Source organism: Macrobrachium rosenbergii, chromosome 15, assembly GCF_040412425.1.
Source record: "Macrobrachium rosenbergii isolate ZJJX-2024 chromosome 15, ASM4041242v1, whole genome shotgun sequence".
Taxonomy (NCBI): domain Eukaryota; kingdom Metazoa; phylum Arthropoda; class Malacostraca; order Decapoda; family Palaemonidae; genus Macrobrachium; species Macrobrachium rosenbergii.
In genome coordinates this window covers 33,337,621-33,362,620 of record NC_089755.1, presented here as the reverse complement: position 1 = coordinate 33,362,620, position 25,000 = coordinate 33,337,621, and the positions used below count along the sequence as shown (strand labels likewise).

The following is a 25,000-nucleotide window of genomic DNA, read 5'->3' as shown; positions in this document are numbered from 1 at the left end:
TCGAACCAGAGTCTACTAGTCAACCTCCAAGAAAGTTTGATGGGGAACCTGAATCTCCAACTTCAAGCAAGATTAAAGAGGAACCTGAAAGTCATTTTATCATGGTTGAAAAGGAACATGAAAGTCTACCTCCCAGTGAGGTTGAAAATGAGTCTGGAAGTCTATCTCCTAGTGAGGTTGAAGATGAATCTGGAAGTCTACCTCCCAGTGAGGTAGAAGATGAATCTGGAAGTCTACCTCCCAGTGAGGTTGAAGATGAATCTGGAAGTCTACCTCCCAACCAGGTTGAAGATGAATCTGGAAGTCTACCTCCCAGCGAGGTTGAAGATGAATCTGGAAGTCTACCTCCCAGTGAGGTTGAAGATGAATCTGGAAGTCTACCTCCCAACCAGGTTGAAGATGAATCTGGAAGTCTACCTCCCAGCCAGGTTGAAGATGAATCTGGAAGTCTACCTCCCAGTGAGGTTGAAGATGAATCTGAAGTCTACCTCCCAACGAGGTTGAAGATGAATTGGAAGTCTAGCCTCCCAGTGAGGTTGAAGGTGAATCTGGAAGTCTACTTCCCAGTGAGGTTGAAGATGAATCTGGAAGTTGAAGATGAATCTGGAAGTCTCCCAGTGAGGTTGAAGATGAATCTGGAAGTCTACCTCCCAGTGAGGTTGAAGATGAATCTGGAAGTCTACCTCCCAGTGAGGTTGGAGGTGAATCTGGAAGTCTACCTCCCAACGAGGTTGAAGGTGAATCTGGAAGTCTACCTCCCAACGAGGTTGAAGGTGAATCTGGAAGTCTACCTCCCAGCGAGGTTGAAGATGAATCTGGAAGTCTACCTCCCAGCGAGGTTGAAGATGAATCTGGAAGTCTACCTCCCAACCAGGTTGAAGATGAATCTGGAAGTCTAGCTCCCAGTGAGGTTGAGGATGAATCTGGAAGTCTACCTCCCAGTGAGGTTGAGGATGAATCTGGAGGTCTACCTCCCAGCGAGGTTGAACATGAATCTGGACGTCTACCTCCCAGCGAGGTTGAAGATGAATCTGGAATACTACCTCCCAGCAAGTTTAAAGATGAATCTGAAATTCTACCTCCCAACCAGGTTGAAGATGAATCTGGAAGTCTACCTCCCAGTGAGGTTGAAGATGAATCTGGAAGTCTACCTCCCAGTGAGGTTGAAGATGAATCTGGAAGTCTACCTCCCAGTGAGGTTGAAGGTGAATCTGGAAGTCTACCTCCCAAGGAGGTTGAAGCTGAATCTGGAAGTCTACCTCCCAGTGAAGTTGAAGGTGAATCTGGAAGTCTACCTCCCAGCGAGGTTGAAGATGAATCTGGAAGTCTACCTCCCAGTGAGGTTGAAGGTGAATCTGGAAGTCTACCTCCCAGTGAGGTTGAAGCTGAATCTGGAAGTCTACCACCCAGCGAGGTTGAAGATGAATCTGATGGTCTACCTCCCAGCGAGGTTGAAGATGAATCTGAAAATCGACCTCCCCGCGAGGTTGACGATGAATCTGAAAATCGACCTCCCAGCGAGGTCGAAGATGAATCTGAAAGTCGACCTTCCAGCGAGGTCGAAGGGGAATCTGGAGGTCGACCTCCCAGACAGGTTGAATGGGAATATGACTGTAAACCTTCCAGCGAAGCTGCAGGTGATCTCACAAGTCGACTCCTCCATGCACCTGCCAAAGAACCTATTCCCGGCCCTTCCAGTGAGGCCGGTCACAAACCAGACAGCGAAACGACGGAGGAAACGGAGATCGAACTCCGCATCCAGCGGGAAAAACAGGTTTTCGAAGCGGAGGTCAAATCCCTAGAAGAGCGAAGAAAAAGGGGAGAAGAAGTGACAGTTGGAAATAAAAACGTAATTCCAGCCGTCATCGAGGTCGTCGGCAAGACCGGAGTCTTGTTCGCTGAGAAGGCCTTCGAGTTTCCAAGTCATTTCACCATGAGCAACGTCCTGGCCCTCGTCAGGGCTTGGGTGAAGGTTGAAGTGGGCGAGGCCTACGTCTACAGCGCCGACGAGGAGTTCCTGTCGCCCACAGACGACCTGAAGGTTTTGTATTTGGTATACAAGAGAAACGACAACCATCTTCACCTCAGGTTCAAAATGGTTAACACAAACTCTGATTGTATCAACGAGGACTAGTTATTTTATACTAAAGACTTTTGTGTTATATTTGGTAAGTTCGTATGTTATTTATATGACCGAATATATTCATATCATTTTGCATTCAAGAATCTTTATTTAATATTTTAATTTTATCAGTGGCGAATGTGTACATTGTTTTTTCTAAAATATATTTATATGTTCTATAATATTATAATTCCTAAAGGACTGTATCATGCTTCTTAATCATGTCATGTTTCTTCATCTCTTGAATTATGAGCAATAGAATCCCATTAGACAATTTTTCAATTTGACACTCGGCTGTCTGTTTATAACTTTTTCTACAATTTTCTGTTCATTCCTGTACTGAACTTTTTAGTTACTGTAATAAAAATTGTTATTAGAAAGTGGCTTTTCCTATAAACCTCTTACTGAAGTATTACGAAGCCTAAGACGTTCCATAATTTAAAAAAAATAAATGAACATATGTCAAGGCACATTCGAAAGATATCTTGCCTATTTTGTTTACTAGAAAACTGAGTCACGTTACAGTAAAGTATTGTGGAACTACATGATACCGTAATCTGCTGATGATACTGTTCACTTTGCATGGTATATGCAGTTCAACTAATGTATGAGAACAATTACATTTCTTTAAATGTAGTGTTTATATGGCTAATAAATAAAACAGGTTTGTTAACAAGAGAACTGAATTGAACATGATGAAAACGAAAAAAGGCCTAATTGTGTACTATAAAAAACACAAATGAAATTTGTGAATGGCACACAGTATACCATCTATAAAAACACTGTCTTACATTTTTTTGCAACAATTCAAGAAATGTTAAGTAGTCTGGGGGAAATGTGTCAAGAAAAGTTTGTGAATAGCAAAGGAATACTTCAGCTAAGTAGACAATAAATTTACTTCTGAATCAACAGATTGTTGAAAAGCTGGTTTGCCACACACTTTTTCAAAGGTTATTCGTGAAGAAATTATTTGTCTCCTGTATTTTCCTTGTTGAACAAAACAATGCTTAGAATTTTAATTGGCAAGGATAATGAGTCACAATTTTGGCTAGAAAAAGGTCACGGGAACTCAGCAGTAATTTTGGCAATAAAAGGACTTAGGGGAAAAACGTTAAAACATTGGCCAAGTAAGAGTCACTATGAAAGACAACAATTTTGATAGGGGAAAAAAATGACTAGAAAAACTCATATTTCCTTTAAATTCCGTACACAAGAACTGGAGAAGTCACGAGAAAACTCCCATTTTATTTAAATACCATTAAAGTAAAACAAAAAACAAAAATGCTCTCAAAAATTTTTTTAAACTGATACAGTTACAACTCTATTTAAAGGAAGTGTTCAGTACCTTAGGCCAATCAAAAGTATTAAGAAAAAGACATTTACTGCAGCCACTGATTGGCAATGTGTGATGTACGCGCTGATAGAACCTTACAGTTCCATGGCATTACGCAATGTGCGTTAAAATTATCGTAGTTTGCTAAATTGCCTAAGCAAAACGTCAAAGTAAGAGACATGTAAATCGGCTGTCTCCTGACGCTTCATTAATAAACACGAATAAATTGTATTTTTTTTTAAAGCCTGTAATGACATTCAAACTGTCCTAACAGTGAGCACAAGACAAGATTTGTAGTTTAAAAAGTTTCCTAAAATACTATTTATTTCACTCCTTTTTTATGGTATTTAGATGAAATATTCTTTTTTTTGTTACTTTTTTACAAGCGTTTTTCAGTATTCTAAACATTAACGAGCATAGAGATAGTAAATTCAAAAATAATAAAAATGAAATTATCAACACCCTTTTGGTGTGTATGGTGCGGGAGACGTTTGTATATACTTCAATCGTGTGCTTATTTCGGTGGCCCTGATCTGGTCTTCCCGATAGCCCCTTCCCCGAAATGCCAGCCACCCAACCCCCTTGTCCAGCTGGTTGAGGATCTATAATTTACTGATACGCTCTTCAGTTTGGTACTTGGAATTTCATGAATGTGAATTCACGTGGTAAATCTTCTGGTAATGTCGATTTTAGTCATAATAAAGACACGTATCCAGAAGAAGTCATAAAGAGCTACTCGAATTTTACGTGGCGGCCGACGGCATAGGAATTCGACGTATTCAAGGACAGAAGAAAACAAGAAATGGAAAGACTAAAGGTGAGTAGGGGAGGGGAAGGGGGGAGATACACATCCTAAAAGGATGAGATATCAGTTTCTGAACCTCGCTTCGAAACCTACCAGGGCAAAGTTAAAAGCAAAATTCAAATTCAAATTCAAAAAAGTTTATAGACATACATCAAATGGAGTGCAGCAGCATGCTGCTATACCCACCAACGAAATTCAAAATAGATTCCAGGCAAAAAATGTAGCAAAAGCAAATACCAAACTACAAAGCAAACTTTAGCATTATGCAAAAAAAAAAATACAATAAGCAAATGTCATACAAGAAATTAGAATAAGCAAATGTCATACAAATCAAAAAATATACAATAAGGAAATGTCATACATAAAATTACAATAAGCAAATGTCATACGAAAAAATACAATAAGCAAATGTCATACAAAACAAAAGTTACAAATTTAACCGTTATAATAGAGAAATTTATTTTAAAAAGTTAAGCAAAATTTTATACTGAAATAAGGGCAAATGACTCACAATTACTTATTCCAGAATAAATTAGATTTCTTAATAATTCCGAAACAATTTATTGACACATCAATTGGGATGTATAAACTCGCTAATGCATCCCTAACAAAAAAGTATTATTACTATGTTTCTTATCTATTCCAATAAAACCTTGGAAACTTGTTAACAATTCTTTTTGTGAAATTATTATTCAAAATAAAACAAACTTGCTCAGTAACATTATTAATAGAAACACTTCTAAACTCCTTAAATTTATCGCATTCTAACATATAATGATGCAAAGTATGTGAGTATGCTTCGCCACACAATCTACAGGGTATACCATCACCATCAATATATTGCCAACAATAATTATACCCCAACCTCATCCTCATTACAAAAGTATCAGTTTTCGAAAGGACCTTGCCGTATGTAACATTAGTATTTTCATTAGCAAACAAATAATGCCTCATACTGACGCTGCCCTCTTCCAAAATCTTTATCTCCTTCTCTGTTCCCCAAACCTCTCGTTTTATTCTCATTCCTCTTTTTATTCTATTAAGGCCCATAGAGTTTTCTATGTCAATGTGAGGCTTTCGTATGGCCTCCTTGGCCAGACTGTCAGCAACTTCATTTAATGAAATACCAATATGTGATGGAACCCAAATGAACTTGATAATTATTCCTAAAAGCTACGGGTTACAGTGAGGCCCCAAAACTGACGGAGTTAAATACCGAGATTTAGCCCTTGGGAATGTGACACGACACCATCAGATCGAAACACATCGGCTTATCAAAGGGCTCTGCTATCGAGCCAGGCCCAGATCGGGATTTTGGAGGTCAGGAGACAATCAAAGCTGATCACAGCTGTTCTCAAATAAAGATATCGACTCGTGTGTCTGGACCCCAGTGCACCTGATGATAGGACCTCTGGCAAAACTCTGGTCTGTCTGTTAAGGCTTAACATACGGAGTGAACATCTTGGAAAGTGTTACTATACAACTACTGGATCTAATCAGTACATGATACAACAACCCGTGGAATGCTTCAAATTTTCATATACATGGCGGTCAGGGTGTAATTTTTGAACAGAGAATGGTAGATTCAGTCACATGTCACGAGGTACATAATAGAACTGTCATTAACTTCATACACACACATACATACATTATATACATGCATATATGTATATATATGTATATATGTATATATACACATATAATATATATATATATATATATATATATATATATATATATATATATATATATATACGAGATATATTTGGTTTTAAATCACGAAAAAGGCAAACGTGATGATTATACGAAACAAAGTTACGGCTGTAACTTTGTTCATATATACACAGTATATATAGTGTATATATATATATATATATATATATATACAATCGTTTTAAAAATTCACGAAGATGGAGAATTATCACCGAAGGGAAATATGATAAATGAACAGGGTACCACTGGGACGAACGTGGACCCGTTCAACGACTCCAGTGGACTGTACCACCGCGCTCTTGATGGCGGTGGTAGCGGTCCAACGTTGAATGGGTCCATGTCATAGCGTCCCAGTGGCACCCGTTCATTTATCACTATATATATTCGCGATAATATATATATAATTTGATATTAAACGACATTTGTAGCTATGATTGTATATATATGTGATAAAAATATATATATATATATATATATATATATATATATATATATATATATATATATATATGTGTATATATATGTGTATATATGTGTGCATATATGTGTGTGTGTGTGTGTGTGCTTTATTCTACTGTATCCAAATGGTCTAACAAGGAAAAACATGAAAAAAAATTATAAACTCTAATAATAAAATTTCTCGTAAACCAGAAAATAACAAAATAAATAAAAATTAATAAATAAAGGAATCCTCAGGGCTTTTGTCCCGTGGGAGGAGCTCCTATGACGTGGCCAATGAAAGAGTGAATCGCAAGGACAGCCCCAGCCAATAGGAGCACAGGAACATCCCTGGCTTCATGAACGAAGAACTTGAGGGTTTCTGGTCGAAAGCTTTTCGGAATTATTATTCAACGGCAACTTAATATATATATATAAAATTTTGCTTTCCGTAATTAAACGATTGTAGATATTTTCATGTCTTCACTATATATATATATATATATATATATATATATATATATATATATATATATATATATATATATATATTATTAGTCGTAGAATTATGCAAGATGGAAGGAGGTCAGCCCTCTTAATAAAATGGCGGCCTGGAACAGCCTTGTTTTTCGAATTACACGTAAGGCCTTCATATTTTAGTTTGAATAATATACTAAGGTATTAATCATATAAGTATATAGACGGACCCAACACGCAGACTAAGGTGGTACTAAATAAGCCATGTATAATACTGTCCGTTATGTTTTCAGGAATATTTGTTTTATTTTCTATATACTGTATATACATAAAATCGTCACGGGCTGCTGCCAGTCCCAGATATATATTTATATATATACTGTATACCTGGGACCGGCAGCAGCCCGTGATGATTTGGGTATTCAGTAATCAATCTCTCTCTCTCTCTCTCTCTCTCTCTCTCTCTCTCTCTCTCTCTCTCTCTCTCTCTCTCTCCGGGTTCACTATATTTTTACATCTTTTTTGTGCGTTTAAAAAAGAATGCCAAAACAAGAAATTACAAGTTCTAGAAAGTACGGCCACTCTCTTGGGTGGGGACAGAGATTAACAGGGAACGGATTAAAGCGGTCAAAAAGGATGGCAAAGGCTCTGACGAAATCACGGGAGGAAATCCTTTTTTACTTTGGTGAGATGACACGGGTTTTTTCTAGTTTTTGACGAGACTGCACGTAAATACTCTCTGATTATCTATCTAATTTCATGTTACTATTAACAGTACAAAATATCTTATTACTAGATATTTCACAAGACATTTTTCTTTTGAACTTTAATCAAGAAAATCAATTTTACTCTTTTAAGGTTGTTTCAGAATTTACCCAATTCAAGATCAATAACCTATGATAAAAAACATTTTTACAAAATTGAACACCTATATCTATATTAGTATCAATATATTTTAGTACTGTGGAGAAATGAATGGGTAAGTTGTATTATACATGAAATGTGGGTGATTTTTCTAAGAGTCCGTATGTTCGCCAGGTCAGTTTTTGCGGAAGGTAAATATTAATCTATGCTTCCAGCGACGGAATATTTAGTATTTTGACTTATAATTTACAATTTACATTTTACAGTAACGGTATTTCGGCTACCTACGAAATTAATGCCATTCCGTTAAAATTACATTGTGAGTCAACAAATGTAACTGTAAAGCGCAAATGTCCAATATTTCCTGTATTTTCAGTTTTAATGCTCATCCCTGAAAGAAAGAGAGCCTTATCAAAAAATTGGGAAACTCCACCGTAAGCCACATGGCATAAAGCATTGTTTATAAACACCAGGATAGGTCGGCCAGACAATGCGTCACAAGGGCTTGTCGCTGGCAGGACCAACTACGCGGGTACTGAGTCAACGATACGACAGAACGTTCGACCATCTTCCTCGTCTTGGCATTAAGTTTCAGTTTCGCATTAATTTCATTTTAATGGTAGTCCACCAGCAACCTCATTATTTGACAGCGTCGGTTATTTTGTTAAAAAGTACAGCCTCGTATGTCAAAATTGTAAGTCAACTTTTTTATCGATAGAGGAGGGTAAGAACTTCAAGTAATTAACATCTATCTTTGCACTCTTTTAAACAACATTTTACACAAACATGACGTAAACTGTAATGGAGATTACCCAGAATACCTCAGATGTTCAGTAAATGAAAAGAAATCCGTCCTCGTGCAACCTGTATTTATGTACAATAGTGATAAATATCTAACTTTATTCATTTCCTCATTACCTCTGGAGGTTTCAGTTTTCTCGAAATTGTTTGAAATTCTGAGCACGTTGGTAAGGAGCCAAATTCTGAAATACAGTATACAGATATTTTTGCAGAAATCCTATCACCTCACCTTCAACAACAACTCCCGACTATCTCGATGACAAGGTTTTAAACATTTTCCCTCTATGGGCGTCATTCCATGCATCACACTGAATACTCCCCTGAACCTTATTAACCGAGTGAAAAATAATAGATTTTGTGAGTATGTATACACAATGCATATGCATACATACGCCGTATGTATATATATTACATTTGAAGCATTTTTGTATTCGTGTACTTCATAAGCAACAAACAGCTTATTGTTAGGGCTTTAAATATTCAGCAGCCGTGACTTCATTTCATCTATGTGATCCTAGGGTTTGACATGAACAGAACATATCACTGCATTTTCAGAATGACTGAATCTGCACAACAGCATGTATTCAGCCACTTATCTCGGTACAGTTTCCCCCTTTGAAATCTAAAATACCTAATACTCAAGTTTTTATCTTAAACCTGATGTTCGAACCATACACTGCACATTTATTCGACATGGCTATAAAAAGTTCTTTAACAATGCATCTTGAATTCCAACGCCCACACACACGTGGAAGCGAGGATCTGTGAACCATGGCTCATGAACCACTCTATTCATTCATCTTTAATCTCCTGTCTGGCCGACCTATGATAAACACAGACGCTTGACTCCCCTACGCATGCGCTGCTGGGTGGGGCAAGTCCCGGATCCAGCGATACAAGGCACGTGATTTGAACGGAACCGGGAAGCTGTCGACGACGAAAAATATAAATTGAGGAAAAGGGGACACTGTATTTTAAGACAATTGACAAACTCTGATGCAAATATTAATTTGAAATCAGATTCTTTAATTTAGATAGATTTTGGACTCGAAAGCCTTGGCATTGTTAACTAAAACATTTATCATTATTTTAACTTTGGTTTATGTAATAACGTATTGCTACGTATTCATGCATATATATACACACATACATAGGTGGTCTATGCACTAATGCAAATGAAAATTAATTTCTCTTTCATTACCACCAACTAGGAAAATGTATAATCTCATACTTATTTTAACTCTCATATTCGATTTTATGTTATTAACTTAACAAAATCGAGATTTCGGGAGTGGTATATTTTTCTGTGTACAGATTCATCCTTTATTTTTCCAGTGGATATAATCAAAACTATTTTTACCCTTGTTCTTATATATTTATATTATATATATATATATATATATATATATATATATATATATATATATATATATATATATATATATATATTTATATATATATTTATGTGTGTGTGTTTGTGTGCATGTGTGTGTTTACATCCAATCCCAATACAGAACAGTATGACATTCTGGAACAAGATTAACCCCAGACAGCTTCGATTCTCTGAACTTGAATTTTAAATTCAAGGTCATCTTAACAGTCTTGACCTTGGCTACGCAATGCCCCTGCAGCAGTTGTCCGCAGTATATGGAGGGGGGAGGAGATTTTAAAAAAGGCTATTGATATGATGTCAGGTAACTGTAGAATCTCGAATAAACCTAATAGTTGTTTGAGAAAACTATATAGAATAGTGTTAAAATATGACGTTGTTAAATAATGTGTTCAATTGGAAAGAGTAATATGCCCAAAGCCATGGTTGTGTTGTAGGTTAAACATATCTATAAGTAAGTTGGACTATAAAAGAGTGAGTGTAATATATATATGCGTTAAGACAGTACTTTCTTAGTAAAACTGAATACGTTACCTAAGTGTAATACCATTCATATATACTGTGATGGCTCTGTAAATGGTAACAAAAGCTGGTTGTGGTGTGGTTGTTCGTGGAATATTATGAAAATGATGTTAGTGTGGATGAAATGATGTCTAAGAGGATTGAAGATGAAACATCATCTACGGTAGCAGAGTTACATGCTATTCATGAGGGACTCATAATGGTTGTTAATAAAATGAAGGATGTGTTTGTATTTGTTGATTCCCAGAGTGCTCTGTTAGCCTTAAATAGCAAAACACCTACTAGTAGGTGTGAGGTGGTTGCTCTCTGTAAAGGGTTGGTTTGTCGGTTACAGGAGAAAGGAATAATTATCAAGTTCATTTGGGTTCCATCACATATTGGTATTTCATTAAATGAAGTTGCTGACAATCTGGCCAAGGAGGCCATACGAAAGCCTCACATTGACATAGAAAACTCTATGAGCCTTAATAGAACAAAAAGAGGAATGAGAATAAAACGAGACACTTGGGAAACAGAGAAGGCTATAAAGATTTTGCTTACTGTATTTTTTCGTATGACATTTGCTTATTGTAATTTTATGTATGACATTTGCTTATTGTATTTTTTTTTATTTGTACGACATTTGCTTATTGTAATTTCTTGTATGACATTTGCTTATTGTATTTTTTTTTATTTGCATAATACTAAAGTTTGCTTTGTAGTTTGGTATTTGCCTTTGCTACATTTTTTGCCTGGAATCTATTTTGAATTTCGTTGGTGGGTATAGCAGCATGCTGCTACACTCCATTTGATGTATGTCAATAAACTTTTTTGAATTTGAATTTGAATTTACGCAATGCCCCTATTCTCAAGTCCCTATTATTAAGGGTCTGCACTCCCTTCTTATCACAAGTATGTTCCCCCTTTTTTTTTTTATAATATAGTGGGTATATATATGTGGATACATTCAAGTCCGAGTATTCCACAGTCGTGTCATTTAGGCTACATACAAATTTATACTTTTCTTTGTACTGTGTCACTGATACAAATTTATATTTTTATATATATATATGTATATATATATATATATGGATATATATATATTATATATATATATATATATATAATATATATATATATATATATATATATATATATATATATATATATATATATATATACATATATATAAATATATAGTATATATATATATATATATATATATATATATATATATATATATATATATATATATATATATAAATTTATAAGTGCTTTCTGCTCTTCATTCATAGTTCCCTAGAATTTCGCCAGAAACAATAATTGATTTATAACATTTACAATAAAATACGAACACATGAATACACATACATTTTCCAGACCCTGTTTCACATGGGACGTTGAAAACTTAATACCACAGGCTTATTTAATTCTCTACTCGCAAGTATCAATGTAAAATTAGATATCTAATTTCAGTCTATTCTCTCTCTCTCTCTCGCTCTCTCTTAGATCTGAACATACTCGTCAAGTTCGGCGCATCCACAATGAATGTTGTTGTATAACACTGATATAATAGTTTACGTAAATTACTTCAGATTTATATTTACACTTCCAGGTGTATGAGAAATAAATGATTTAACTTCAGATGTCACAATAATTTAGAAGTGATAGTTCGTCAGACTTTATGTTTAATATCATTTTGGTAGTTAGCATTAAAAAGTAAAATGGGCTAAGAAACGACGAGGTTCAACGGATAACTTTTGTTTACAAACATCAATACTTCGAAAAGGACTATACCCACCTTAATCTTAAACGTGAGGTTGACTATAACTGCCTTTACAACCTTGTTTGACAACTAGAGAATAAACATCTGCTTTCGAGACATAGTAATTTCAAGGTCTAGGCCTTGGTAAATTTAGTCCCATGACCTACGAAAAGGAACCTTGTATCGCCTGATACATGTGATTTGCACAGCCCGTTTAGATAAACGTAATTTTGAGTTTCCAGTGTAATATTGCTTAAATCGTAAAAGGATGAATTTTCTGATGCAAACATATTTCCTCATGGTTTTAATGGTTTTATGGAAACGTTAGCCAAATGTTATTCAATACGATTTATTCATTAACGTACAGCTTTATCGTCAGTAAAACGCAAACAAAACTTCTTTATATACTGTATTCCCTACGGATAAATTCAAGATATTCCACACAGTAGCGTACCTTACAGATATAGTTTCTTATGAGACCACGCTGAAGGAAAATTGAATTTTAAGCAACATTTATTTATATACTGCGTGAGCTCATGGAATTTTTAGGCTTCATTTTCCAATTCTCTTTTAATGTAAAATCATAACGTTCTCCGGAACGTAGCTCATTAAGGTATAATGAAAGCGTTTGAATAATACTATAAGTTTAGTTTTAGTGTCTGCAGATGCCAGCATCATTATTTTTTTCAGTATATTATTGATTAAATTAAATAATTAGAGGTGATTTACTTGCGCGTTTAGAATACTTATGCTTTTTATAGAGTCCTGGTATTCAACCATACGTTTGTTTGGAGACTTATCTGCTTTAGATACAGCTACTCAAGAGTGTAAAGGAAACAAATTGTTCTATTTCTCTTATATTTATTTATTAGAACATAATTCATCGTCAACAAAATAAATACAGGAATGAACAATTCAAGACAAAGCTGAATCTTTCGTCTGCAAACTATACATAAATGCACATATTTACAAAATATCTTTCGAGAAATCAGGTCACAGTTATCTGAATAGGCGAAGCGCCATCACAAGAACTCAGTTTTGATTCAGCACCGGTGCTCATTGTAGATGTATTCTTCAATGTAATCCCAATACATCTTGGCAATCTTGAATTTAATGTGGAGGTGGTTGTCGGTTCTGCGGTGCACCATGAGGACTTTCAGGTTATCGCTAGGCGACAGCAGCTCTCCCGTCGACGCTTTGCCAGATCAGCGGCTGGCCGTGCTCCACTCCATCTGGCGCGCCTGACGAGGGCCTGGACGTCCCTCATGTGTTGGTGTCCCTGGAATTCGAGGGTCAGCTCTTGCACCAGTTCGTCCGAAGTGTCAAAAAACTCGACGATCGTCGGGACGATGTTTTTATCTCGATCTGTCAATTCCCTTCCTCTTTTCCTCCTTTCTTCAAAGGCTCTCGCTTCGATCTCAAACTTCAGCTTCTCCCTTTGGACGCGAAGTTTGACCTCAATGTCCTCGCCGTCGCTGGATTCGCAGCAATCTTGCTCAACTGCGCTGTCCAACTCAACGTCGTCGTTTTCTTCAAGATCGCTGTCCTGCTGCTCCAAGAAGCTGCTTTCTTCTTCTTCTTCAACCTCGTTGTTGGTGTCCGCGTCCTTAAGCGCCACCAGACGGAAAAATCTTCTCAGGGTGATGATACATTCCTTGGGGGACGGGCTCCTTCTAGCGAGGTTGTACAGCCACTTGAAAAACTGACAGATCAGGGCGATGAAAAACATGGCTCCTTCCGCTGACGGAGATGTTGCCAAGAGATTCGGTGGAAAGATGTGTACGCTCTCTTCAAAGGCTTCCGTTGGAGTGGACGGAAGGACTCACACCCGGGTAGGCGGGAGCTATACCAGCTCCGGCCGCCCTCCACAACCCGCCCTCCCCACGAAAAACGGCTTACCAAAATTTTTGGAAGGGAGGTCGTTTCCTATTGGTCCGTCAGAAACACAACCCACTAGCCTTCCAGCGGTTTAAGATTTTGAACTAATAGTTTATATATATATATATATATATATATATATATATATATATATATATATATATATATATATATATATATATATATATATATATATATATATATATATATATATATATATATATATATATATATATATATATATATATACAGTATATATATACTCATTATGAGCGCGAGCATGCATTGTGCTGACTTGTTACCATCATCTTTTCCAACCTATATTTTTGTTGTTGTACGATCACGATAACCATTTTCCAGCAATGGCCAGGCATATTTTTGTAAATAAGTTTAGTATTCATTATGAGATATTTCCTAACGAAAAATACAGGCTGCTGTCCTGAATTGTTAATTTATGTACTATATTTTATTGACACTGGGTTGCATACTAATGACCAAAAAAATTGTTTCCTGACACTGAGTATTAAAAAAAATTAAGCTATGCTTTAAAATAAACATTTATTTGAATACAAAATTTCTTGAACAATGCACAAACGTTCAGTACGCTCAAAGAAATTAGGCCTAAATTATTTCAAAGTGTCAATAATATCCTAAGAAAGAAAAAAAGCAGAACGATGGTACTGTTGCAACGTGGAGAAACGCCCAAATTATTTAACGGGGTCAGGAGTATCCTACAAAAAAAAAAAAAATCCAAAATAATGGATGACGCGGGCACGTGGAATAACTTTCCAAAACTTTAAACATATGGTGAAAATTAGGCTATCATCGAATGAGCAGACTTTCTGAGAACCTTATAATCAATGCGTAAAAATAAAAATGTTAAAAGAAAAAGTGACACAATAACATATGCAAATTCCATACAGTCTTGTAGTATTTTGAAATCTAGAAATCTGTAAATTAAAGATACCTGGACCCTAATTTTACTCCAGAACGGTCTCTGAAAAAGCCTATCTGTCTGCACTTTACTATTATCCCAAGATCGCTTTTGAATGGTTCAGTATTATCTGATAATAATAATAAAAAAAAACAGTCGGATATGAAATGGGTTATCCTTACATTTTTCTAATTACTATTTCAGTCACAGGTTTCAGCTCACGTCATACAATATTTCTGCGGTAGAATTCACCATTTTGAAGGGCTAAACTTCTTTCCCTCTAACATGTCCCAAGTTGTAACAAAAGTTCAAGTGACCGGCCTGAGCCATCCAGCACAGGCTACTGGGGGCGCCAACCGACGTCACATGTCATTATAAACAAAGGGCTAGGCACTGTGCCACGTGGCTTTTGCTTGGTTTCCCACCCAGGTCAAATACTTTCGTTTTAATTGTTTGGAGGCGGTAGAGGCGGGGAAGAGGAAAGGCGGGTGCTACCTGGAAAGTACCGTATAAATACTGATATCTCATTAATGATTAAAATAATTTTAATAAGCAATAAAAATACCCTTTTCTGAAATTATCGTGGGTTCTACTCAGAACCAATTCGTAAAAAAAAAGCATTTACATAATACTGGATGCAATTCCTATATCTATTTTGCCAACATTGCTGAACAATGGTTTTTAGCTTTCTTTATAAAAAATCGCTTATAAATCCCAGGCATTACGAGAAATTTGAAATATATGGTTAGCAAAATTCTTACAAGGGAAGTAAGCTGTGCTACTTTAACAGCCTCACTGAAATATGGTACTATTTTTTAAGTTAAAATGAAAGTTATTGTAAAAGACAGATCGGTAAAGCAAAAACAAAAATCTCCACTGTCTACATGACTATCAGCCATTAAAAAATCTTGGAGCCGCATAGCAATTTTTAGTAGTGCCATTAAACGGGACTTTTCTATTTTCACATGTTTAGAAGATATGTCATGTATATAATTAACTTTAAATCAATAAGATTTGTCTAGTACATCAGACATTCGAAAAATGTGTCAATTATTATTTTTCAAATACCCACAATTTTGGAAACGTCTTTCAAGCACTCTAAGATCGCTAGGGTGGGGTGGGTAAGGATTTCGTACGTTGCCAAAAGTCTCACGGTTTTGATTAAAAATTTTGAATTGTTTGAGCCTGCTCAAGTGAAATTTTCTAAAAATATACATATAGATTTCTATAAATTGATACGGAAAACATTTCTCTTCGCATATTTCCAGTATAAACCCAAGTTATTTTCATAAAAACAAAGATATGACAAAATATTGGCCCCCGCTGCCAATCTAGTTTTTCCTAACACATGGTTAACGAGGGCATTTAAAAGGCCAGCTCGATTAAAAACAATAACAATTTCAGTACACGGATTAAACAACAATTTCTGCATTCCAGTAAAATTTAATATTGCCTAAAATTATTTAAATTACCACGCTTTACGAACATACGTTCATTTAAGTGTCCAGTATAAAATTAAATGTAAAATAACTGAGAAAAAAATTTCTGACGTAAAACTTCAACACGAACTTCTTACCTTGGCCTTTGCTTGATTGATGCGCAAACTTGGATATGTTGTTTGTTATCTGGGGAGCTACTGATTATCATTCACGTTTCGAATTACATCCACAGATATATTTTCGCTATTTGAGACAAAAAGCAATAAAATTAGAATTTCGCTTACTTCAGCATAATAATAGCTCTGCTACTTGCAATATAAAAAAAATTACAAGTATATAAATTGATTCCGACCAACTACGAGTAGATTCGTTCTTCAAATTTACTGAAAACAAATTTCCGAGGAAGTATATAGCTCCAGTTTTACTTATAACCCGGAACGACGTACCTGGAACTTCATTAACTAAAATAAATTCAAAATGAAAAACTAGCATATGGTTAAAACTAGTCTTTTGATAACACTATAGTACACACGAAAATTCGAATAAAAAATTACACTAGGAACTTGCAATATATAAAATGAAGACAGCAATATCACTTTTGCTACGGACGGTCACTATTCTCTCGCACAAACATGACGATACTGCATGGGAAAGTTAAAAACGAACTGACTTTTAATTCTCTGTGCACTGTTAGTGAAGAGCAAAAGACCCATTTCATATTACCCAATTGCCTGTGTTCAGCTGTAACAGGGCATTTGAAAACAGTCGGTTACCCTTACGACGGTAAAGCCTACTTTACCTGTAATGAGCAATTACATAACTATAGTACGGAATATACTTATGTAAATTGTTTTATTTATCAATTTGGAAAACTTTCATAGATGTTAGATATCATTCAATCCTATTTTGGAGGTTTATGAATACTATTATTTTCCTCTAATCCCGATTTTACTCATGAATTACACAAAGTTCATTCCATCTATCTATTATTAATATTCAAATTTTATTTTCTTGTTGCTATTTTCCTCAATTCAGTTATATCGTCACGTGTTATAATCAAAATACAAAATTCGGTAATAATACGCAAATTTTTTACTCAAGAATATCCTATATATGGTAAGGAAAAGAATTAATTACCAATATGATTAATTCTTGTATACACGTTGAAGTCACCAAGATAGACTGGTCCCCCTTTTGTGTCAATTCTTCCCTTACACTTACTTTCTATGATCTGCGTACCAACCGCCCCCACCCACCTTTTTTACCCTTTCCACCTAACCATTATCTGCTGACAAAGTTCTACGGTATATTTCTCTTTCTTAAAATGAAAATGTAATTTGGCTCTTGTTGTTAATATATTTTTTCTTGCCGTCAATATTTTCTTAGTTCTATTTAAGAAATCTCCAGGCAATTGTACGCTTTGAAATAATGTCACCAATTCATTTATTTACATCCAATTACCATGATATATTGGTCTTAAGCTCACTTCTTAAATATATAATCATTGAAGTCACCAGCTTGAACAGACATTTGCCTTTAAAAAGCAATACGAACTAAAGCCATTTACTCCTTTTTAACTTTGCATCTTATTTAGTCTTTTATATTTTCATATCTCCTTATTTAATCAGTTAATTTGTAAGGTTAGAGCACGTGTGAGGTAATCTGCAAATAAATCGCTTGTTGTCTAGTTAATGTAAAAGACTGTTCAAGAAGTACATTTTCCTGTCAATAAAACTTATCAATCAAAATTAAAATTCCATTTAATAAATGTACTTTTCTGATCTGGAAATGTACAGACATTCATTAATAACGCATTAGTTTCTATGACTCAGAGGTGAATATTTTTTTCATTTTCATCATTGAATAAATATGTAAAAATAGTTTCTAGAATAAATATCATATTCCGCCTTCGAAATAAGTGTTCATTAAAACTATTCGTTTCTCATTTCAACAATATATTTAAGGAGAAGAATCGCATACGGGCTAACCATACATTTACACAATTAATATTCACGAAAACAGCCTCCCATATTGATATGGAATTACCGATTTAACCTAAATTATGGAAATATTATCCTTCGTGATTGCAGAGAAGCCCTGTCGATCATTTTCAATGAGGTGGAGACGGTTGTCCTTCTTGTGGACCACATCAAGATCCCTCAGGGTGTCTTTCGACGACATGACCTCGCTGTCGGCGCTGTACGCGAAAGCCTGAAGTTCATCCGCTTCGAGCTACCTCCTCCTGACCAGGATTAACCCTGCTCCTAACGAGGGATAGGACTTCGCTCGTCGTTATGACTGGGGAACTGGAAGGACTTCTGGATGAGAGGATTTCCAGTTTTATCAAATACATGATGGCCAGGGGAACGAAGTTCTTCCTTTCTTGCTTTCTCTCATGTTCCAAGTTCGACTCTTCAGTCGTCTATTCCTCTGCTTCGTATTTAGCCTCGATAGACGAATATGTATCATTGCAGGACAGGAAAAGAACGGAATTCTTTTTCATTTTCACTCGGCGACAATTTTAAAAATATGTTGAATTCAGTTACAGATGATTTTGTTGTAAAGATTTGTTCCATGGTAGGTATTTATTTTTTGGCAGGAAAACAATAAAGACATCGATCTGTCTGTTGGTTTAGTGTATTTGCTAGTGTAGAATCTATATACATAAACATGTATATACGTCAATTATTGTAACATCATTAACTTCTAAGTCCGCTATATAAGTTAATATATTTTGGTGACTAGGTTTCTTGCAGTGTTATTAGTAAAGTTATCGAAAACCTATCAAACTCCTTGCATTACATTCCGGCAGCAAGTTATTTATTTATTTTTTTAGACAATTCCTTGTTTAATAACTCTCCCCGCCACCCCCGCCATCCTATCCTCTCCTGCCAAAAACAGAAACCATCCACATGTTCTGTAAATTCCTCATTTATTTAATTTCATAACAGGTGTAGAATTTAAACGAGCTTCATATTGGTTATTCGGTGAACAAGAGCCCTTGTTAAAGGATAAAAACAAACAGTTCAAGTCCCATACTCAAGGTCACTACAACCGTCTTAACCTTCCCTTGCGAAATTCTTCTGTCCACTCCCTTGCCCCCCCCTCCTACCCCTCCACAAGCAAATTCCCTACAATACAGTAGCTTGAAAGCTACAGATAAATTGTACAGTACAATGTATTATAGTATATTCTAATTCTCATATTTTAGTTGTCTTTCAATTTTACCAATTGTAAGCATATCTACTACAAGAGAATAATGTTCAAAGTAGAAACTAAAATAATAATTTCCATATCTGTATCTTATTTGTCAAACATACGTACACGTGGATACCGGAGGTTGAATCCGAGTTCTCTGAGGTATATGCATATTTGTTTCATGATGAATTTTGTTCGTATAACTTTTCTGTTGTCTCCAGAACGCTGGAAGATCTACAACACGAGCCACATAAGTCATCACCTACCCTTTGCTTGCAGAAACAACACCACGCTGGCACGCGTTGCCTCCGTGGAAGAAATCCGTGAGCCTGGGGAAGGAGATGGGAGAGATTCGGATTGAGCTTTAAAACCTGGGACAAAGTTAGAAAATCTGTATATGGAAGAAATGTTAGAATTATATTTTTTAGAAAGTGGTGAATCAAAATTTTCTCAAGCATTGTTTTTATTTGTTGGTTAAGTGTGATGTTCACCATGGAAACTAGGTGTACATATGTGTGTGTGTGTGTATGTATGTACACCTAGATTTCATGGTAAACAAGAAATAGACACACTGCGTGCAAAGAAAAATAGAATCGTATTTCACCACTTTCTAAAAATATATTTCTAATGTCTCTCTTTATAGATTCCTCACTTTGTCCCAGGTTATAAAGGCTCAGTCAGCTGATTCCTTCCATCTCAATCTCAGATCACGTGACTGGCGCCACCCTGGCAACGCGCACCAGCGTGCGGTTGTTTGTAAACAAAGGGTAGGCATGGCATGTATGAGTATTGTAGGTCTTCCAGCGTTCTTAAAAACCGCTTTGAAAAGACAAAAATATTACCACAGACAAAAAAATGCATATACCTTAGATTGAAATAAATAATATATATATATATATATATATATATATATATATATATATATATATATATATATATATATATAAATGCATATACTTTAAATTATAAATTATAATATATATATATATATATATATATATATATATATATATATATATATATATATATATATATATTTATATTATATATATATATATATATATATATATATATATATATATATATATATATATATTTATATTATATATATATATATATATATATATATATATATATATATATATATATATATATATATTGGAGTATCTTATACAGAAAATGGAGTAGGTTTATACAGAAATTTTAAAGTTTGACAAAACAGTCCACACTTTCAAGCAAAAGTACTTGATAATGTGGACTGTTTGTCCAAGAAAGCTTGTAACTTTTTCTGAATAAATACTCCATTAGATACCATCCAGTTTGGAGTGAGGTCCCTTTAGTAATTCTACTATTGCACAAAACAATTGTGTATGTGATAAAGTTAATATATATATATATATATATATATATATATATATATATATATATATATATATATATATATATATATATATATATATATAGAGAGAGAGAGAGAGAGAGAGAGAGAGAGAGAGAGAGAGAGAGAGAGAGAGAGAGATTAGATACACAGATATGTGTGTTTCCCGTATTATATCCTGACTTAACTGCCACTTGTAGTTATATAAATGAAATGAATACCAGTATTGTAGAAAAAATGTTTAAATAAAATTTCTACATCATGTATTCATTTCCTTCCTCTAACTACAAATGGATGTTTTTTATATATATATATATATATATATATATATATATATATATATATATATATATATATATATATATAAAACATATTTATATATTATATATATATATATATATAGTTTCTGTATGTTCACTATACAGGGCACAGAAGCTAATGCATGTATATAGTTAAAAATATTTTATATATGCTTATATCTATATATGCATGTACAGGACATATATATATACAATTACAAAATATACAATATATTTATATATATATACATATATATATATATATACATATATATATATATATATATATATATATATATATATATATATATATATATATATATATACATATATATATATGTGTGTATATATATATAAATATATATATATATAATATATATATATATATATATATATATATATATATATATATATATATATATATATATAAATAATGTCATTTACACAAAGGAAACCCGTTAACTGCTTGGGTATAGATCTGTGTAAATATCCATATTATTTGTTAACATTTTTTCCTTTGTAAGTCCAAGGAAAGGATGTAATAAAATGCAAAAACAACCTCCCCTGTTGCTTTGACCATCAAATATATATATATATATATATATATATATATATATATATATATATATATATATATACTTATATATTTTTATATATATATATATATATATATATATATATATATATTATTACATCCTTTTTTGGAATATACAATGAAAAAATCAACAAAATAATATGATTCCTTTGTGTAAATAACATCATTATTCCTCTGGCATATATTGGTGAGTCTCCGCCCTGCTTTATCCGGGATTCGCTCTAATTTCCTTTCCGTACGATTAAGGCCGGCTCCTACTGCCTCGTGCCAGCTCATAACAACTGAATTTCTTTTCTGTAGTCTTTCGTTGCTTTTTCCAAGTGTTCTTTCGTCATCTGGAGGCTCCCGGAGTCGCGGAGCAACATTTCATTCTTCCCCTGCAGATTTCACAGCTCACCCTCCAAAAGAAGACTCTTCTCGTCCAAAGCTTCTGGCAAGCCTTGCCATCTCTTCCAGCAGGCGGTCTTTTGCATGCGGTAAATTATCCTGCTGACTGTAGCTGATACTGGAGGAAGCCATTTTCTCCCGACAGCTTTCCAACTTGCTCCAGCAATTCTCGAACGCTGAAGTGAATGCTTTCCTTCTCAGTCTTATAGTGTTCGCTTTCTAGTCCTCGGATTCGTTTAGTCATCTGCATTCTTCCTTCTCCCATTTCACGCAGTTGCGTCTCCAGCTGATCAGCTTCTTCCTCTTGCTGACGAAGTTGACATTTGCGCTATACCAACTGAGCAGTCATACTCATCACTCTGTTGTCCAGGGTATCTCTTAGCTCTTGAATAGTGGCAGCGGTCCTCGTTAGTTGCTTATTTTCCGCTTTCATCCTCGTTATCTCATCTTCCAACTTATTTGTGCATTTTCCTGAGACGCCATTTCCTTCAGCATCAGCTGCTTTCCGTTCTCTAGCAAAAGGATTTTGTCCTCCAAGACTTGCTGTTCAACCTTCCGCTTGTTAAACCGTCCTGTGTACGTCTGCATTTCCTTTTCTTTTCCCGACATCTCCTCCTTTTCCTTTTCCTTTCTATTCTCTTGAAGAGCATCATCCTGATCATAACGCTTTTGGTTAAGCTGACATTCAGCAGCTTCAGATTCTTCCTCTCTTCTCCTTCGAGACGACCTTCTCCCTGCAATGCTTGAATTTTTCCGCTGTAATCATCATCACCATCGATTTTCTGCTTCTTAATGTTGTCCAGTATGTTGCCTGTAACAGCGCTATCCAATTTAAAAAAACAGCAGCGAGAAGCACATTCTTGATTACAAAGACGGTCTCCAGATCTGGATCCATTCTGACGGATTCCGCTCAGATTCCACTGCACGAAAGAGCACCGAAAACTGCTTTTAGGCTGAGGCAAGGCACAAGGAGTTAGATCCACTTCGGAGTCTGCATCGACGGAACCCCCTCTTCAGCTTATATTCACCTCCTCTCACATTTTTCTTTCTGTGTTTTTCAGAATTTCATAAAGTTTCTCTTAGAAAATTCTACATTTTTTCCAATTTATGCATCACCAAGTCCATAACAACGTCAAACAACCGTGGAGACTCCTTGTTATGGCTTTCACATCATCAAACATAACTCTTAATTCCGACCACCTTTATTACTTGCATACCATCAGAATGACTCTCACGGGCTGCTCTATCAGCAAGAGCCGTTATACCAGCTAATTTCCCAAAAACCGCGTGTAGACACCAAAAACTTGTCTCAGACCACTATTATACCAGACGTTTTGCACAAAGACATCTTTATAAGCATAGGTTTGCTCTCTTTCTCACATATACATATATATATATATATATATATATATATATATATATATATATATATATATATATATATATATATATATATATATATATATATATATATATTATAAAATATATGTATACATATATATAATAAATATATGGATATACATATACATATATATATATATATAATGCATAGATAAATAAATATGGATATGTTGACCTGTTGTATATATATATATATATATATATATATATATATATATATATATATATATATATATATATATATATATATATATAAAACATATTATATACATATATACTTATATGTGTATGTGTACATATATTTCAATGAATGAAATCGATGAAATATTCTTTTCTTCTGATAAAGAATCTGATTATTATTCTGATGATCCTAATATGGTGGAAAGTGAGGATGATGATGCTGATGATGATACCCCTACAACAGATTCTTGTGTTGATGGTCCTGTTCCATACACATGGATTGAAGCTGAAGTCAATGATGATAATCCCAAACAAATGGGTAATACAATGAATCGTACCGACTCTCATAAGGTAATTGGATATAAAAACTTGATCCCTTATGAATGCTTTGCTAAATTTTTCCTGAGGAAATAGATGATCATGTTAAGTAAAAGAATCAAATAAATATTTCTATTCTGTAATAGTACAGAAGCGTCTTTGCCTAAAAGACGAAGGTATCACCAGTGGACAGAATCAATTCCCATGGATATACAAGCTTTTGTTGAAATGGGCTTTGTTCACAAACCTATCACTGAAAATTATTTTAGTGAAAACAGCTACATATCAGATACGCCAGGTTTCAGAGCAGTATTTGCAAGGGACATTTATCAGCTTGACGATCTAGAGAAAGGATGGTTAGTATCACTAATAAAATATCTGTATTATCATGTACATATTTTGAAGTATAGCATTTACACATAGAATGTACAAGTACTGCAAATGTGGAACATGAATATATCATACATAGATAAGACACGCATCCAAACGAAGTCATAAGGAGCTATTCGAATTTTATGCGGAGGCCAACGGCATGGGAATTCGACGTAGTCTACGACAGAAGAAAACAGAAACAGAGACGTGACTAAAGGGGAGGGAGGGGATAGGGCCTGTAAGATGAGACATACCAGTTTCTGAACCTTGCTTCGAAATCTAGCAGCCCAGAGCTAAAAGCTACGGGTTACTGTGAGGCCCAAAAGCTGACAGAGTTAAATACCGAGATTTAGCCCTTGGGAATGTGACACGACACCATCAGATCGAAACACATCGGCTTATCAAAGGGCTC

The 25,000-nt window shown here is 34.8% G+C and overlaps 1 protein-coding gene and 1 long non-coding RNA gene across 2 annotated transcripts in view; one reads left to right on the top strand and one right to left on the bottom strand.

Moving 5' to 3' along the window:
* LOC136846529 (uro-adherence factor A-like) overlaps positions 1-2,496 on the top strand; it is a 4,227-nt gene extending 1,731 nt beyond the window's left edge. Inside the window, exons 1-2 of the mRNA XM_067117386.1 lie at positions 1-464; positions 623-2,496. The exon at positions 1-464 is cut by the window's left edge and continues 1,731 nt beyond it. Coding sequence (XP_066973487.1) covers positions 1-464; positions 623-2,134 — 1,976 coding nt within the window. The 3' untranslated portion in view covers positions 2,135-2,496. The remainder of the gene's footprint in view (positions 465-622) is intronic.
* LOC136846532 (uncharacterized) overlaps positions 1-16,647 on the bottom strand; it is a 64,439-nt gene extending 47,792 nt beyond the window's left edge. The window contains exon 1 of the long non-coding RNA XR_010855432.1: positions 16,598-16,647. This is a non-coding gene — a long non-coding RNA (uncharacterized lncRNA). The remainder of the gene's footprint in view (positions 1-16,597) is intronic.
* Between the last annotated feature and the right edge of the window lie 8,353 nt (positions 16,648-25,000).